General features: G+C 43.2%; 1 protein-coding gene across 2 annotated transcripts in view; it reads left to right on the forward strand.

Moving 5' to 3' along the window:
* The window catches only part of ME3 (malic enzyme 3), a 109,322-nt gene that overhangs the window by 43,535 nt on the left and 47,373 nt on the right, over positions 1–18,414 (forward strand). For both annotated transcript variants that reach the window (XM_072993548.2, XM_078390145.1), the window contains exons 3-4: positions 3,456–3,589; positions 5,184–5,333. In XM_072993548.2, the coding sequence (XP_072849649.2) occupies positions 3,456–3,589; positions 5,184–5,333 (284 nt within the window). The remainder of the gene's footprint in view (positions 1–3,455; positions 3,590–5,183; positions 5,334–18,414) is intronic.

The raw sequence follows: 18,414 nt of genomic DNA on the forward strand, positions 1-18,414 counted from the left end.
TCTTCTGATTCACAAAAAAACCCTTCTCATCAGCGTTTGCTGGACTGAGAGGCTTCATCAGGAAACCATCACAGGAAAACTGATTCTTTCATGATATTTCCTTTGGCCGCAGCGACCGCTCCAGTTCCAGGACCTAAGATTTTTGGAACTCAGAGAACTGGGATCAGAGCCTTGTCCGTTAGGAATAAAATAAACCACTGCCAAAGAATATCAAGCAGCGTGGCCAGGAAAACTTCTACTTGAAGTCTATGAACTTTTGTACAAGTCAGCAGTGTGCGGACATGACGTTGCTGATTGGCCATCCCCTTGCAATGTGCCCTGCTTGATATTAGAAGAAGGGGCCAACCAATCAGCAGCCCTGTTCTTGGATGAAGCTGACCGGGCTCCCACTACATCTAGTGGTGTTTCCAAAGGGTTCCTCAGTCTCCCTTACTGAACCACTTCACCAGCTACCACTACATAACAGCACACCCAGATCTTTACCATCTCTACTGAAATCCAAGTCCAGGTTCCTATGCCAACATGGAGCAAGTTTTGTATCATAGTGTGGCTGAAATCTAGTAGTAGTCTTCAACTAGAGTGGACCCGTTGAATCACTGGAACATATGGAGGAGTTAAGTCACCATATCCCCACTGGTTCAGTGGGCCCACTCTAATTGTTACTTACTATTGGATTTACTGTTGGATTTCTAAGGGACACAGTGGCGCTGCTGGTTAAACCGCAGAAGCTTCTGTGCTGCAGGGTCAGAAGACCAGCCGTCGTAAGATCGAATCCACGCGACGGAGTGAGCTCCTGTCACTTGTCCCAGCTCCTGACAACCTAGCAGTTCAAAAGCATGTAAATGCAAGTAGATAAATAGGGACCACCAAGGTGGGAAGGTAAGTGTTCTGTGTCTAGTCACGCTGGCCACGGAAACTGTCTACGGACAAACACTGGCTCTACAGCTTGGAGACGGAGATGAGCACCACGCCCTAGAGTCAGACACAACTGGACTAAATGTCAAGGGGAACCTTTACATTATTGGATTTCAGCCATTGTTTCCTTTGACTTCTGAAAGGATGGTTCAGCCATGTGGGTAGCCGAACAGGAAGACTATGATAAGACCTGCTGCCTCCCCAGACAGACTCACTCCAAGTTTTTTTGTTTTTTTTAGGCAGACTGCTCTAGCCAGATTGTGTCCTGATAGCCTTGCTATTGGGCTCATTGGTAGCCTAACCTAGCTGTAGTGACAGTGTTTCAAGCAATCATTACATATCTTAGGAGTCCCCGAGAACAGAACAATCCCTTAATCCTGTATGTCTGCTGTGGGAAATGCCCCTTAGAATCATAGAATGCTTGATTTGGAAGGAGCCTCTAAGACCATCGAGTCCAACCTCCCATTCAGGACAGGAATCCAAGTCAAAGCAGGCCTGTCAGAGGGTTGTACAATTTTCTCTTGAACATCTCCAGCGCTGTAGCACTCACTCATTGGTTCCATTGTTGTACTGGGCTAACAGTGAAGATGTTTTTCCTTATAGTCAGCCTAAATCTGGCTTCCTTTTGTTCCTATTATGACATGTCCTGCACTCTGGGATGATTGAGAACAAATTCTGCCCCTTCTCTGTATGACGACCTTTTAAATATTTGAAAAGTGCTGTCATTGAACTAGTCTTTTGTGTAAAATGCATCCTAATCCAGTAGGTCTGTAGATCAGCTTTGCTGTGGAAAAAGAAAGAAAGAAAAGGAGTCGTGAAAAGAACAAAATATATTGTATGTTGTTGTTTTTCTAAATCTGTTTTTTATTTTTTTAAAGCTTTTAAATTTATTAATGGATTTCAAAATTATGATTGTGTATTTAACTGCTTTTTAATTACGATGGACAACGGTTGTGCCAGAAATAATATTGTTTTCATGTCAGTTATTGCATTTGGGAGTATAAAGAAATGAAACATATGCATTATGTTTTTTAAAAAGGTCTCGTTGAAAGGGTCTCCAAGGGTTGACATGAGTCTTGGCTTCCACATCATAACAAACAACTCAGCATGTGGTATCACGTTAGCAAGGACTGGACGAAAATACTTTTATTAAAATATTGGCTTTTGAGTTCTTTTATGTGGAAGAACTTGTGAATGATTTATAACATGAGTTTTTAAAATGTCCTGTTCTACCTCAGAATTTTTTGTTTCTGATTCTGTTGCCCATCATAACCCATTGTGAGATCACAACAGCTATTATGAGCTGCCCGCTCAGAGGTTGTAACTCACAACTTGCAGATGATTCTCATGATGTGCCCTAAGTATGCCCTAATGAACTTACTGCTCGTCATTAGGAGAGAGAAATCCTAAAATGTTGAGCTTTTCATTTCATAGAATTGCCGTAGGGTTGGAAGGGGCCTTGGAGGTCTTCTAGTCCACAACCCTGCCCAAGGCAGGAGACCTCATACCATCCAGGACCTCCTACCATCTTGGACAGATGGCTATCCAATCTTTTCTTGAAAACCTCCAGCCATGGGGCATCCACAACATTGAGAGGCAAGCAGTTCCACTACTTAATGGTTCTCACCATCAGGAAATTCCTCCTTATTTGGATCTCCCTCTGACAAGTTTCCACCCATTGGTTCTTGTCCTATTCTCAGGTGCAATGGAGAATAAATTGATGCCCTCTTCCCTGAGGCAACCTTTCAGATATTGCAAGACTGCTATCATGTCCCCCCTCAGTCTTCTCTTCGTTAAGCTAAACATACCTAGTTCTTTTAGTCATTCTCCAGTCCCCTTATCATCTTTGTTGCTATTCTCTGCCCCCTTTCCAGGGCCTCGGCGTCTTTTTTGTAGACTGGACACAGCACTCCAAGTGCGGCCTCACCAGCATGGTATAGAGTGGTTCTATCATTTCCCGTTATCCTGATGCTATCCTGTTGATGCAGCCTAGGACGGTGTTGGCTTTCTTGGCAGCTGCAACACACTGCTGACTCATCCTTAGGCGGTGGGCCACCAGGACACCTAAATCCCTCTCACAGGTTGAGCCAGGTACCACCTGTCCTGTACCTGTGCATCTGGTTTCTCTGCCTACGTGCAGGACCTTACTTTTCCTGCCACTGAACTGCATCTTATTGGATAAGAACATTTGTTCTGTGGTTTGCAAATTAACTTGTTTTGTTTTGTGATTGGTCATGGAGCAGACAAGTACAGACTTTGCTTGGAGATACGGTAGCTCGGACATCAAAGTGGGCCAGAATCCTTCTGACGCAGGAATGGAATTTCAGCTTCTAATGATGTTTTGTCTTTAGTGTGTCATTTGGCACTGAGTTGTTGAGAGGATATGGAGTGTGGGGGGGGGGGGGAGGTGAACAAATTTACTCCTTTTTAGTGCATCCTGAAGAACATCCACTGAAGTGGAAATCTAATTATACCTCTTTCTATTAAGAGGACCGACCTAGTCTGTTGCTTTAACGCACCTGCCTGCTCTTCTTTCCTAGGGAATGGCTTTTACCCTTGAAGAGAGGCTGCAATTGGGAATTCACGGCCTGCTTCCTCCTTGCTTCTTGAGCCAAGACGTTCAAGTTCTCCGTGTCCTCAGAAGCTATGAGACCAAATCCAATGATCTAGACAAGTAAGCAGATGAGAGCTGGAGGATGGAATGGGGTGGGGGAAGGAGATTGTGAAATCTGTGACTGAAGCTGACCATTGTGGGATATTCACAGAAAGCAAGTTTGCCCGACTCTGATTGACTCTTGTCGGCTGCCTCTTGTGATGCTGGAGAAGTTTGGAATGAAATTACACAACATCATGCAGTTTGCAGTACAAGATGCTTCTATGCATGAAGAGTAGCAGTGAATCTGTACACTCACATGTCCTCTGTATCCAGCTCAGATACTGTATATGCTTTATGAACAGTCTTCTCAGGCTTGCTTGGGTAGCTCTTGATACATCTCCTTCACATCGAGAGCATTGTCCTGTCAAATTTGTCAAAACAGCCCCTAAAAGCATATATGCACATGTGCATTAGATTCTTGACATCCCTTTGAAGCACCAGCATCCTAAAATTCCACCCTTGGCAACAGAAGTGGCAGCAGAAGTGCCTCGCTTAGCGACGTTAATCCGTTCCAGAAAAAACGTTGCTAAGCGATTTCATCACTAAGTGAAATTAAAAAGCCCATAGAAACGCATTAAAAAGTGATTAATGTGTTCCTATGGGCTTAAAAACTCACCTTAAGTGAAAATCCTCCATAGCGCCGCCATTTTCTTAAGCGAGGCAAAACAGCGGGCGGCCGTTTTGTTTTTCCAGCAGCCATTTTGAAACCGCCGATCAGCTGGCCGAAAATGTGTTTCTTGTATTTTTTAGCCGTGTAACTACTATTATGTGTATCTCTATTTACTATTAATTTCCCAAGTGTATGTTTTTAAGTTTCCTATGCCCATAAAGGTTACCGAATTGAACTACCCTTCCAATCTATATTTCCTCAGCAGAGTTCTGGCCTTCATGTTTTCTCAGGGTTGTGGAGCATCAAGGAGCTTCTTCGTGGTCAGGAAAGTTGCTTTTTTGAATTATTGTATAGGTAATTGTAGTTCTAAAAAGTAACTTCTCCAAGGTTTGCACTAGCCCTTTCCCCCTGTATATCATAAGCTGCAGTCCTGGGTGTGCCTGGAAGTAAACTGCGTCAAACGCTAGAGGACTTCTGAGTAGATATGTATGGGTAACTGCTAACCCACCTGAGTATGCCTTAACCTCCAGCCTGATGTACTTCCTTGGACATTGCTCACAACCTTTGAAGTAATCCTTCTTAATTGGGTATCCTGCAGAAAAATAATGCTGCAGCACCCGTCATCTCCAGATGACAGAGCTGCTGTGTGGGACTGGTCTTGTTGTTCAACCATCCGGAAGGCTTCTGGTTGGGGAAGTCTGCTTTGGAAGAGTGTTGTGCAACTCTAAAACTAGCACCTTGTTTTTATAAGAGAGGTAGAGGAAGATTGAGAGCAGGGGAAGCTCATTCAGAGGAAACCTAAGTGCTTTCCCATACTTCCATGTAATCAGAGCATTGGCACAATCAGTGAAGTGCTCAGCCACCTTAATGAAAATATTGAGACGTCCTGATTAAGAGGCTTGAAACTTTTCCAAATCTTGCAGAGAGTCAGCTGAAATGTTACACTTGGCATCAACGACACCTTTCATCTCCCTCTCACTTATTTTCCAATTATTCCCCCAGATATATCATCTTGATGACCCTTCAAGACCGAAACGAGAAGCTCTTCTACCGAGTTCTCACATCAGACATTGAGAGATTCATGCCAATCGTCTACACTCCTACCGTTGGCCTGGCCTGTCAGCAGTATGGGCTAGCTTTCAGGAGACCTCGGTGAGTCAGGGGATCTATTTTAAAAATTCTCCTTACCCCATCTTTCTGTTCCTTCCCCTGCCCCCACAAACCCACTGAACCTTAATCAGAAATAAATGTACATTTTGTCAGTTGGTACACCTCATGCTATGGGTGGTCTCCCAAGAGGAGGGAAAAGGCGGTCCTTGATTACATGATGTAGTTGTCAAACAGCTTGGATTGTGTTTGTGTTTGTTTACAACGAGCTGGGGGGGGGGGAATTCTTGTGCTTCATCCCCTACAGCAACAAGACAAGAGCGCTTTTGTTCCAGAACTGTACTTCTTTTACAATCAAGTACAGAAGACTCCCTAAATGCAGCCACAAAATGTCACTGAGATTTCTCACATTGGCCTACCCCTCTGCCAGCTCCAAGCCCGCCATCATTCTTGTGTTGGGCAGCCTTGGACGTAAAAGCTATAAGGGCATGGGGGGGGTTATGATTTCTGAGCCAAAATACCTTTTTCCTAAGTAAGGAAGGACTCGAAATAGTCACTTTTTTGGACTACAGCCACCATGAGGAATGCTGATCCGAAAGAAAATAGAAAAAGCAACTTCCCTGGTGCTTGGTGGCAAAGTAGACTTGGCAAAGACTAAGTAAGTGAGAGAAGAGAAGAAGGCAAAATTGGCAAATAAACACAAACAAGCTGGTTTAGGACAGTCAGAGGCCTTGCAGCTAGAAGAGTTGAGTAGTCTGTTGATGGGCTAGATAACTAGGACTTTCTGGAAGCTGCCTGTTACTCATTAAGGAGAAAAAGGCTTGTATGCATAAAAATAATGACTGTGTGTCATCAAGGCAATTCCAGCTTGTGGCAATCCCCCCCCCCCCCCAGTGTTTCCCAGGTACAGAGTACACCACTTCTGTCTACCATTCCCTTCTTGTAGGGTTGCCCCGGGGTTGTGCTGCTTGCCCAGGGTTACACAGGCTGGCTCCTCCTAAGAGGCACAGTGGGGAATTTAACTCCCAACCTCTGTCTCTGTTGGTGTAAGTTAGCAGAGTTTTGTTTCAGTCCAAGCAGTCCAGTTGAATGACACAGACAAAGACAGCTTCTTCCAACACCAAGTGTATTTACAGTATATACAGAAGTTCAGCAGTACAGACCAGCAGCATAACAGCATGACATTCATAGAAGAGATCCGTACCTCTTCCCCACATGTCCGCAGTTATACACATGCACAGCCAATCAGTGTGGACATTGCATCATCCCAGACTGCATGATTCAGCATTTTGCACACTTGTCAAGTATGGCTGCTGATTATCGTGGGCCTTGTTCTGCCTCAGTGTGGACAGTCTCCGCCACCAGGTACCTAACTCACTGAGATATTCATCCAGCTCCTATGTGCATACAGGTCTTCTTTGCATTTGGAAATACTCAACTGGCCATAGTCCTTGACTGTAAGAAGCTGCCGCATATATGTAAGGCTCTCTGTCATTAATGCTGAATCTCAGCTGTGACAAGGAATATCTGTACGAGCCTCTAGGACTCCCAACTTTCAGCTTTACAATCCTGTAGGAGAAGTGTGGCTTAGGCCGAGAAAACCTGATCGATCTGAAATCGGCTTCTTGGTTGAGTGAGCTGAAGCTGAGTCTCCCCAATAAATCTAATGCACCACACTAGCTAACATATAAAGAGGAAAGGCGCACAACTGGTGGCCTCCAGATGTTGCTGGATGGCAAACTCAACCAATGATGAGGGACAATGTGAGTTACAGTCCAAAGCATCTGGAGGGATGCATGTGGTCCACCCTGATCTATTGTTCTGAATATTGTAGTGCAATGTTCCCCAACCTTGGGCCTCCAGATGTTCTTGGACTACAACTCCCAGCTCTCAACTTCACCACCACTTCTGCTGGCCAGGATTTCTGGGAGTTGAAGTCCAAGAACATCTGGAGGCCCAAGGTTGGGGACGACTGTTGTAGTGCATTCCTATTGATGACAGCAAGTGTAGGTGTGACGGACAGGTCAGGAACCACTCCTGTCCATCACAGTGGAACCCTGATTCAGGAGCCAATGGCTGTAAAGAAAAGGCGGGACTAAGGATATATAAGAGAATGGAAGTCAGTTAAAGAGCAATTAGAGTTAAGGATTTCAGTTAGAGAGTTAGGGTTGAGTTAGGGACCTCAGCTAGAGAGATGCAGTTTTGGCAGTTAGGACCAGCCTGGTGTTAGAGAAGAATAGAGATATAGAGAATAAGATGTGAAATGACTAAATACTTGGATTGACATGATTCTATCTAAGCAAATATGTTATAAAAGCACAGTTGATTGCATGAATAAAATAAGACCATTCATGATTTACTTTACATGATTTACTTGCGAACACTTTAATAAACATTGTTTAATTGAATAACACTGATTGAAGAGTCCTATTTGATGTGGTGAGGAATATTACCTCTGGTGGCAGCGGAAAAGGATTGAAAATTAAATGTCACACCCAAAAGTGAACCTGGGTTGTGTGGAGAAACAAACAGGGGAACGGGTGCGTGACAGTAGGCAACCTAGGGTAGTGGCTAGACTTCAATGTGTTTGCATGGAATCCTTCACCAAATATCAGAAGCCTTCTAGCAGTGGTAGGTTCAAGCCTTTTCGAGTATGATCTGCCCCTGTTCCCAGAGCATTTTCCACCCATAGTCTCCATACCTGGTTAATGGACAATATGGGTGTCTGTTTCCTTGGTATCTCTCTTCTCCCTGTCCTCATTCCATCTTCTTTGTTTGCATCTGTTGGACTGCAGTTGACACCAAATGTTTGCAAAACGGGGGTGGAAGAAGTTCATTGAGAACACAAGACAAACTGATACATGTTTCGAGGGAGTCTGCACTTTGTCAAAGGATATAATTGAAAACAAACTGTAAAAATAAGGCCGCACGCTGCACCAGAGCGTGGATGTTATTTGTGTCAACTCTGCAGAATCACGGGTGAAAAGTAATTCATTTTGTCGTACAAAACTAAGCCACAAAGAAATGTGGTTAAACTGCAGTTTCTTGGATGACAACAGATAAACACTGTAAGATGCACATATTTTCCAAATGTTTAAAATCTGTATGAAATATACTTATTAGCTTTCCAGAAGGAAGGAAGGAAGGAAGGAAGGAAGGAAGGAAGGAAGGAAGGAAGGAAGGAAGGAAGGAAGGAAGGAAGGAAGGAAGGAAGGAAGGAAGGAAGGAAGGAAGGAAGGAAGGAAGGAAGGAAGGAAGGAAGGAAGGAAGGAAGGAAGGAAGGAAGGAAGGAAGGAAGGAAGGAAGGAAGGAAGGAAGGAAGGAAGGAAGGAAGGAAGGAAGGAAGGAAGGAAGGAAGGAAGGAAGGAAGGAAGGAAGGAAGGAAGGAAGGAAGGAAGGAAGGAAGGAAGGAAGGAAGGAAGGAAGGAAGGAAGGAAGGAAGGAAGGAAGGAAGGAAGGAAGGAAGGAAGGAAGGAAGGAAGGAAGGAAGGAAGGAAGGAAGGAAGGAAGGAAGGAAGGAAGGAAGGAAGGAAGGAAGGAAGGAAGGAAGGAAGGAAGGAAGGAAGGAAGGAAGGAAGGAAGGAAGGAAGGAAGGAAGGAAGGAAGGAAGGAAGGAAGGAAGGAAGGAAGGAAGGAAGGAAGGAAGGAAGGAAGGAAGGAAGGAAGGAAGGAAGGAAGGAAGGAAGGAAGGAAGGAAGGAAGGAAGGAAGGAAGGAAGGAAGGAAGGAAGGAAGGAAGGAAGGAAGGAAGGAAGGAAGGAAGGAAGGAACATGTTAAACTGGAAATGACAATTTTGCTTGGAGAAATGGATGGCTATAGAAAAAGAAGACAACCAAATATGAGATGGATTGACTTAATAAAGGAAGCCACAGCCTTAAGTTTGCTAGAGCTGTTAACGAAAAGAACTTTGTGGAGATCTTTAACGGTCAAGATTTGCCACAATATTATCAGCGTAAACACATTTCTGTGATAGACATCATTATCAGAATTTAGAATTAATTCTAATTTAAACTTCTATTACGTTTTTGTGTTTATTTATAATTTATTTATTTATAACTCCAGAAAAGCAGCTGGACCCGACTTAATTCCTGGTCGGGTGGTAAAAGACTGTGCTGATCAGCTAGCCGGGATATGGACTGTGATTTTTAATCGATCCCTGACACTATGCGCAGTTCCCGTCTGTCTCAAGGCTTCCGTCATCGTTCCACTGCCTAAAAAGTTGCCTACAAACAGTCCGAATGACTACAGGCCGGTGGCACTAACTTCAATCTTAATGAAGTGCTTTGAGCAGTTAGTTTGGAAATATATTATCTCCTGCCTTCCTGATCCCTTTGATGGGCTTCAGTTTGCTTATAAAGAAAATAGATCAACCGAGGATGCGATCAATACTGTGCTTTATATGGCTTTATCCCACTTGGAAACACAAGGGAATTATGTAAGAATGCTGTTCGCGGACTTTAGCTCTGCTTTTAACACCATTATACCCCACAGATTAATAGACAAACTTAAAGATCTTGATTTTCCAGATTCTATCTGTCTGTGGATTTTGGATTTTTTAACAAATCGTCCACAAAGGGTTAAACTGAATGACTACATCTCTACTGACAAGATACCCAGCACTGGCACTCCACAAGGCTGTGTCCTTAGTCCACTACTGTTCTCCATTTATTCATCGGATTGCACCAATAACCATCCCAGTAATAGGATTGTCAAATTTGCAGACGATACTACACTAGTAGGACTTATCTCTGGGGATGATGAGTCTGCGTATTGGGACGAGGTATTACAGCTATCCCGCTGGTGCAAAAAAAACGATCTTTTATTTAACATCCAAAAAACCAAGGAATTCATAGTGGACTATAGGAAAAAAAGAGCAGACATTCAGCCACTGTATATAGATGGAGTTTGTGTGGAACAGGTGGTTGAATGTAAGTTTCTTGGGACTATCATAACAAATGACCTGACTTGGAGTGCAAACACCGCTGCGTTAATCAGGAAGGCACAACAACGGTTGTATTTTCTAAGGATTCTTAGAAAGCAACAATTGACTGAGAGTTTGTAATCACCTTCTATCGGAGTTCGATTGAGAGCATATTATCCTACTGTCTCTGTGTATGGTTCACGAGCTGCACAGTGGCAGAGAAAAAGGCAATTCAAAGGGTGATTAAGACGGCCCAAAACATCATTGGCTGTTCACTCCTCTCTTTGGAAGAATTGTATAAGAACAGATGTAAGAGGAAGATATCTAACATACTGAAAGACTCCTCTCATCCGGGATATCAGCTCTTTAAACTATTACCATCAGGAAGGAGATTCAGGGTATTGAAAGCAAGGACAAGCAGATTCAAGAACAGTTTTTACCCAAGTGCAGTATTGAGTTTAAATGCGGGGCCATAGGTTTTTGGTGGAATTTTAATTGCTGAGAGAAAATGGGGTATCTATATTTGGATGGTGAAAGTTGTGTATATTGTAACTTTTTTTTGTAGTGTTGTCCAGTTTTACCTTGGGGAAGAGCACCTCATTTCATTGCACCCACTTGTGAGCGCAATGACAAATAAATTTCTTATGTCTTATGTCTTATGTCTTATTTTTAATGTTATATTACTATATATATATATAAAATTAAAATTATTTATATAGTTAAAAGGGGGTGGATGGTGGTAAAAGAGGTTTGGGGGCAGAATATGGCAGATTCTTGAAATCAAACATGGTTTGGAACACTTTGGGAACTGCTGTAATTCTGAGTTATGCAAGGCATTGGGGGGTGGGGGTGACAGGATAAAGGAAGAGGGTATGGGATTTGCTGTTACTGTGGAAGTGTAGCCACATGGCAGCATTGTCTGTTTTACCACCTCACTTTGCAATTTTAATGTTATGACAGGGTGGCGGTTTTTTGTTTTTTACGTTAGGGGTAGACATTTGGCAAGCGTTCTTTAGCTTCTTGAAAGAAATAGCAATTTTTGCGGCTGGAGTTATACAGAAAACAGATGTACGTAAAGAAGGGAAGCCAGTTTTATGAGGGGAAATGGGAAAAAAAATAGGGAAAGGAATTTTGGCTCCTTTTTCCATAAACACAAAAATCATAGTAAATACCTTAAAAATGGCTTCCTCATATCTAACAGCTTTCTATTTCTAAAAAAAACACAAATCTTTCAAACCACTTGGGCATTTTTGCCCATAAGAACAATCACTGCTTTTAGCATTATGCATTCCCTTTTTGTGTTATTGAAATTCGTTTATGTGAGAACAGCTAGCTCTTAAATCAAGCATACGCATTTCAGTATAGATGCAGTGACCCCTCTGTGAAACTAGAACAGATGGTCAGGAGAGGCCTGTCTCTCAGTCCCACTACCTTCACAGGTGCATTTGGTGAGGACATGGGAGAGAGCCTTCTCCGTGGCTGCTCCATTAGACTATGGAACTCCCTCCCACAAGAGGCCAGGCCCCCTCTTGGCTGGCCTTCCTCAAGCAGACAAAGAACTTTCTCTTCAAGCAAACTTTCTCTTAATAACTAGCTGCCTGAGTGTGATCCTTAATTAGATGGTTGTGCCTTACTACTTTGAATATGTTTTAGGGTGTTGCTGTTGTTTTCCATCTTTTAGTGTGCTGCGATCCTTTTTAGTATTTGTATATTTACTGCTCTTAGCTTTAAATGTTGTCATTTAATGATCTAAAGCTGCCTAAGGTCCTTCTTAAGGAGAGGTAGGGCAAAAAGATTTTAAATAAATAAATTAATTAACTCCCCTGATCATAGAAATATGATTAGAGAAAATGATAGGTGCAAATAACCCATCCTTAGCTTCTAAATGTGTACATGTGTAAGCCACGAGACAGGAGCTTTCAAGTGCAACCGGTGCAGTTTGCACAAAAAAATATTCTAGCATGGGGAAAAAATTAATTTGAGACTGATATACAATGCCTCTCTGTCTCCCAAGTGAGGAGCAAAATCTGTGGTTTCTCAGGCAAGATTTTACATCCGTAGCCCATAATTTGCTGTAACTGTGGTGGAGTGATTATGTCTGTATTAACTCTAATCGGAATTGGCTTTGCAGCCAGGATTTGACATGGGCTTGGAAACACAAATTGAAAGGGCATATGCATCCTTTAAACGTGATTTGCCTGGTGCAATGCCACAGGATGTTTCGAGAAGATAAGAGAAATTCATTCAGTGACGGGCCGCGAGTGCTCATCATGTGTTTGAAATTGATGTTTTGGAGATGTTTCTGTATCAGGTTGTATCTTCTTTCCAGTTATATTTCAATTAGATAAGGATACAACTGTTGTGCTGACCTCTTGTTGCAGAGCAACCTTGAGTCTGATCCAGAAAGGCAAGTTTTAGGTTCTTCCCTTATTCTGTTTTTTTAAGAAAAAGAACTAGATGTTATTAGAGATATGGGACTGTGTGTATTTTCCCATAGCCTCTCATTTAGACCTTCCCATTTTAGCCTCCTCCAGATCCTCTGTGCACGGAGAAAAGAATCACAGTCTTCAGAACACCAGGATGAAGAAGTATCTCATTTAGTTTTAGCACTCATTTTGTTTGTTTGTTTGTTCGTTCATTTAAAATATTTCTATCCAGCCTTTCTCTCCCAAAAGGACCCAATTTGTCTTACATTATTAAAACAGTATTTAAAACCAAAACAGTAAGTATATAAATATTTTTAAAATAATTAAACAAGGATTATATGGCTAGAGATTATCATGTACTACACCACACACTCTATAACCAAGAAGTAGACGATGTAGAAGGACACTGGTAAGGCCGCATCTGGAGTTATTGTGACCAGTTCTGGTTGCTGCAACTCAAAAAAAGACATTGTGGGACCTGAAAATGTGCAGAAGAGAATGAGTAAAATGATGACTGGGCTGGGGCACCTCCCTTATGAGGAAAGGCTACAGCGTTTGGAGCTCTTTAGAGAAAAGGTGCCTGGGGATGGATAAAGTGAATAGGGGAAAGCTCTTTCACACAATACCAGAACCAGGGGACATCCACTCCAATGGAGTGTTGGGAGAGTGAGAAACATGGTATACATAAACATGGTAGAAATTTCTTTACTCAGTGTGTTGTTAATCTGTGGAACTCCTTGCCACAGGATGTGGTCATGGTATCTGGCCTAGAGGCCTTGAAAAGGGGGACTGGAGAGATTCCTGGAGGAAAAGTCACATTGCAGGTGACAAGCCATGATGGGGATGTATAATCACCAGGCTTAAAAGAAAGGTACGTTCAAATGCCAGATGCATGGGAGGGGGAATCAAGAGACAGGTCTCCAGTTGTCTCGTGTGCTTCCAGAGGCATCTGGTGGGACCACTGTGAGATACAGGGAGCTGGACAAGATGGGCCGTTGGCCTGATCCAGCAGGGCTCTTCTTACGTTCTTAAGACAGCAATGCCAATTTGTATGTAGGATTAAATAAAATATTAAGGCACTGGTCCTTAATATATATTAAGGTGTGACTACACTGGAAAGCTGAATCTGAGCAATTTGACTTTGCTGTGATTTGATTCACAGCTTGTATTATATTTAAATGACAGTCAGTGCTCATGCAGGGACTGCAGGTTAATTTGGGAGTTCACCCTTCATAATGGAAGCAGTGTGATTTGCATTCCAGCCCACAACCTATCCTTCTTTCCTTCCTTCCTCTGGTCCCGCCTCTGTCAACCCTTCCTTCCTGTGGTCCCACCACTGCCGAGTGATGAGGACATAAATACAGGAAAGACTAATAACAATGGCCCAGCAATAAGGTGATAGGGTGATCTAACACTAATCTCATATAAGTAAGATTTTTTTAAAAAAAAATTAAAAAACATTTGGAGGTTTATCGGGGAGAGGAAAGAATGTGTAGGTCTGTTCCCTCAGTACTGAACATCACACCCCCAACTGTCTGTGTCAATGAAACAAATGTTGACAACTCCAATTGTTTACAACTAAGGTTGTAACATGATATAAATGTATTTTTAAAACCCCGCAGGCATATCAAATTAGTAAGCGGAGACACTGGAATCCTCTTCACTAGCCCCACATATACAACCACCTGTTGCATGCATGGTTGGGCTTTTTCCAGCCCCCTGGAGCCAGACCATCCACTCTCCATCTGCTGGTGGCGGTGGCTCCACTCTTCCTTTCAGTTGCTTCAGAGCTCACGGTCGAGTAGCCACTCATCAACCTGGAAGGGAGGCTCATCTTCCCTCCTTCTGCCAGGAGTGGCTAGTCAACCGCGATCTCTGGAGCGATTGGAAGGGAGCGTGGAGCCAGCGGCAGCAGTGAACAGGTGAGTGAACGGTCCTGCCCCAGGAGGTCAAACCCTTGTTATGTCCACCTGTGCAGGAGTATTCGTATACAAATATCCCCATCTCTACTATAGAGTACTCAGAAGTGGCTAATCAGACTCTCAGTGGAACTGCAGCTTTCCCAAAGCTGCACAAGTAGCAGACTACATAACCCATGAGCCACATTTGCTCAGGGTGACCTCAGCCAATGCCAGGATGATCTGTTCAAATCTGGTACAAAAAAACAACAAAATGACCTCGAGTGAACAGAGGCAACATAATTGGGTGGATGACCCCAACGTTTCATCATAGGGCTTTGGAAATTGTATTATCTGGAACTGAATTTCAAAAACGCATTTGTAGCTTCAGTTAAAGTAAAAAAGCAACCTATTTCATTCTCACGCAGGAGTTGAGAAACCTCATCATGTTAACAAAAGCTTGTTTAATTGGCTTTTTCTGCTTTGTGCATATGTACAATTTCAAGAGAAATTTAACCCTGTAACAAATTATTGAGATCTTTTACTAGTAGTTCCAGTCTGTGATGCACAAGCATCTTTAATTACCATTAGAATTTGGCCAAGCCAGGAAGTTAAAAAAAAACCCACCCTCAGCTATTCTATGTTTTGTTTTTACACACTTGGTAGCAGTTAGCCAAGTCTTTGCACATACATGCAATAAAGAAAACTATTAAAGGTGGTAATTAGTCACTGAAGTTATTTAGACCCATCAGATGGCAAATTATGTTTTCTGCTTGGAGAAATGAACTGCAGGCTGAAACAAGAGTTCAGCTCTCTGTTCTTGGGCAACGTATTAGCTGGAAAGCTTTCCCTAAAAAACTAAACAATTTGAGAATGTTTGGTTTGGAGATATCAGAGCCTAATGCAGTTGCCATGGCAACTGCAAGAAGAATATCTGAAGAAATAATGGATGGGTGTGGATGGCTCCTCAGAAAGGGTCTCCAGAGCCCCATACCTCACTACATATAAGATTTTTGAGTTTTTCTCCTGGAAATAAACCAAGACACCTTTGTCCAAACTTATTTCTTATGTACTGCTGAGCGGAGCCCTCATTAATTGACATGTCGTATTGAGGCAAAAATCTGAAGCACTAAGGAGAGAAAGGGCAGAGGTGATAAAGAATAATCTCCTATTTATTCTTGAAGGCTTTCACGGCCGGGATGTGATGGCCGTTGTGGGTTTTTCGGGGTCTTTGGCCGAGTTCTGAAGGTTGTTCTTCCTAACGTTTCGCCAGTTTCTGCGGCTGCCATCTTCAGAGGATAGGAGTCAGAGAGCACCAACAGAGATTTTCCTGTTCTTAAAAGTTGGATGTGACATTGTGTGACTGCAGGAAACATGCATTTTAAAGAAGAAGCAGTCATCCAGGGCTCTATTAGTAACTCAACCACAGAAAATGGAAAGAAAGACTATTATTCCCACCCCACAAGTGCTGGCACATCAATTTAGTTGCTACAGAATGAGAAGGGAAGCCTGATGTGTCTACTGATACATATAGCTTAGGAGAAGATATTTTTCTTGAGATAAAACTCTCCCTCCCTCCTCGGTATGGCTCCATTGAACATGTTCTTGATCATCCCAGAGTGCAGGACATATAACAATGGACTCAAGCTACAGAAAGCCAGATTTACGGTGAATATCAGGAAAAATTTCCTGACTTCTAGAGCAGTACAATAGAACCGACTACCTCAGGAGGTGGTGAGTGCTCCAACACTGAAAGCATTCAAGAGAAAATTGGATGACCCTCTGCCAGATCTGCTTTGATTTGGATTCTTACATTGAACAGGGGGTTGGATTCGATGGCCTTAGAGGCCTCTTCCAACTTCATTATTCTGTGATTCTATGAACATATCCCTGAACTATAGTTTATTATCAAATTGTTAATGCGGGGGTAGGCAACTACTGTAATGCCCTTTAGATGTTGTAGGTATAAAGTATATATGGTGTGAATGGGAAATCTTTGATCCTCTCTAGTTGTTTTGGGTTCAACCCTGAAATCAACCCTGAGTGCTCCCTGGAAGGACAGATCCTGAAGCTGAGGCTCTAATACTTTGGCCATCTCATGAGAAGAGAAGACTCCCTGGAAAAGACGCTGATGTTGGGAAAGTGTGAGGGCAAGAGGAGAAGGGGACGACAGAGGACGAGATGGTTGGATAGTGCCATCGAAGCTACCAACATGACTTTGACCCAACTCCAGGAGGCAGTGGAAGATAGGAGGGCCTGGTGTCCTCTGGTCCATGGTGTCATGAAGAGTCGGACATGACTTAACGACTAAACAACAACAATGTTGTTTTGGAATTAATCTCTCATAAATCCTGGCCAGTGTGGAATTATGAGCCTTTTGACAGAAAACGCCTAGACTATTTCTGCTTGCAGACTGCTGAGTAAATTTAGTTTAGCAGAAGGAGAAATTGGCTTGCTGGTTGTGAGGGAGTCACCACCAGCATCCTGGGCAAGCCGTCTAAGGCCAAAGCTCCCAGTAGACAAGGATGAACTTTGCATCCTGGAACGGTGGAACCAATGACCTCGAGAGGTGGTGAGCCATCCAGCATGGGAGGCATTCAAGAGGGACTTAGACAACCACCTACGTACCTGGCAGATATCGTTTGATTTGTATTCCTGCATCAAGCAGCGTGTTGGACTTGATAGCCTTATAGGCCCCCTTCCAACTTCACGATTCTATGATTCTGCGAGGAGCGATAGGTGGCTATGAGTGAGCTGACTGATGAAGGGCACCTGTGAGGGTCAGACAGCGGCCGGGAGAGAAGAGGAAGACCAGGAGGGCTCAGGAGCTTTCTTCAGAGAAATGGAGGGCAAGACAGAGACCTTGGAGGAGAATCATGCCATGGGACACAACATTCATTGTGCATCTACTGTAGTGTGATTCCATTTACAAGGAAGCTTAAAGCACAAAAGTGGGATTTGTTGTTTGGTGTGAAATTAAAATTACTTCCTTGTTTTCCTGTTCTTAAAAATCCCATATTTTTGTCCTCATTCTGTTTAGAAAGGTGGGCGCAACAAGAGCGAAATGTGGAGATGAATTCTCTCTCTCTCTCTCTCTCTCTCTCTCTCTCTCTCTCTCTCTCTCTCTCTCTCTCACTCTGTGCCATCCCCTTCCTTTTCTGTCTCTCCCTTTTCTTTGCATGGATGAAGACTCTCGCAGAGACCTCAAGTGTTTGCTTGCAAAGGGCTTTTGAAATTAGGCCAAGGGCTTTATGTGCCCCCTAGAACTGTTGATTTCTCATCTGAATGGGAGCAAGCAGGTTGTAAGGATGACAATGGTCCCTCTCGTAAACTCTCAGCCACAACATATAAACTCAAGAGCACTGCAGCAAGTCTGAAGAGCATCAAAATGTGTGCTGTGGGTGGGAGAAAACATTGGATTTTGAAGCTGAGGTCACACATCTTGCTATCACGCCTTCTCGCTCAGATGCTGCACTTCAATCTGGACTGGTATTTTTCTTTCTATATTGTTGACATTCTGCAGATGCACATCAGAGCTGGCTTCATAGCTGAGCCACAAAAGCACACAAATCGGCTTCTCCTCTGCAAAAACCTCATGTCCTTCTAGCCACACCCTGAGATACATTAACACCATTTTTCAAACACTGAACATAAAACTAGAGTGTACAAGCAGGTCAACTAATTGAGGCAGAGCGTTCTCCATTTTGAAGGTGATGGTTGTTTGTCAGACAGTTCCCTCTGAGTCTGCTTTACGTTCAAGTCCAGTACCCAGTTTGGATTTGTTGTTGTTTAGTCGTTTAGTCGTGTCCGACTCTTCGTGACCCCATGGACCAAAGCACACCAGGCCCTCCTGTCTTCCACTGCCTCCCGGAGTTGGGTCA

The sequence above is a fragment of the Pogona vitticeps genome, chromosome 3 (assembly GCF_051106095.1).
Source record: "Pogona vitticeps strain Pit_001003342236 chromosome 3, PviZW2.1, whole genome shotgun sequence".
Lineage (NCBI taxonomy): Eukaryota > Metazoa > Chordata > Lepidosauria > Squamata > Agamidae > Pogona > Pogona vitticeps.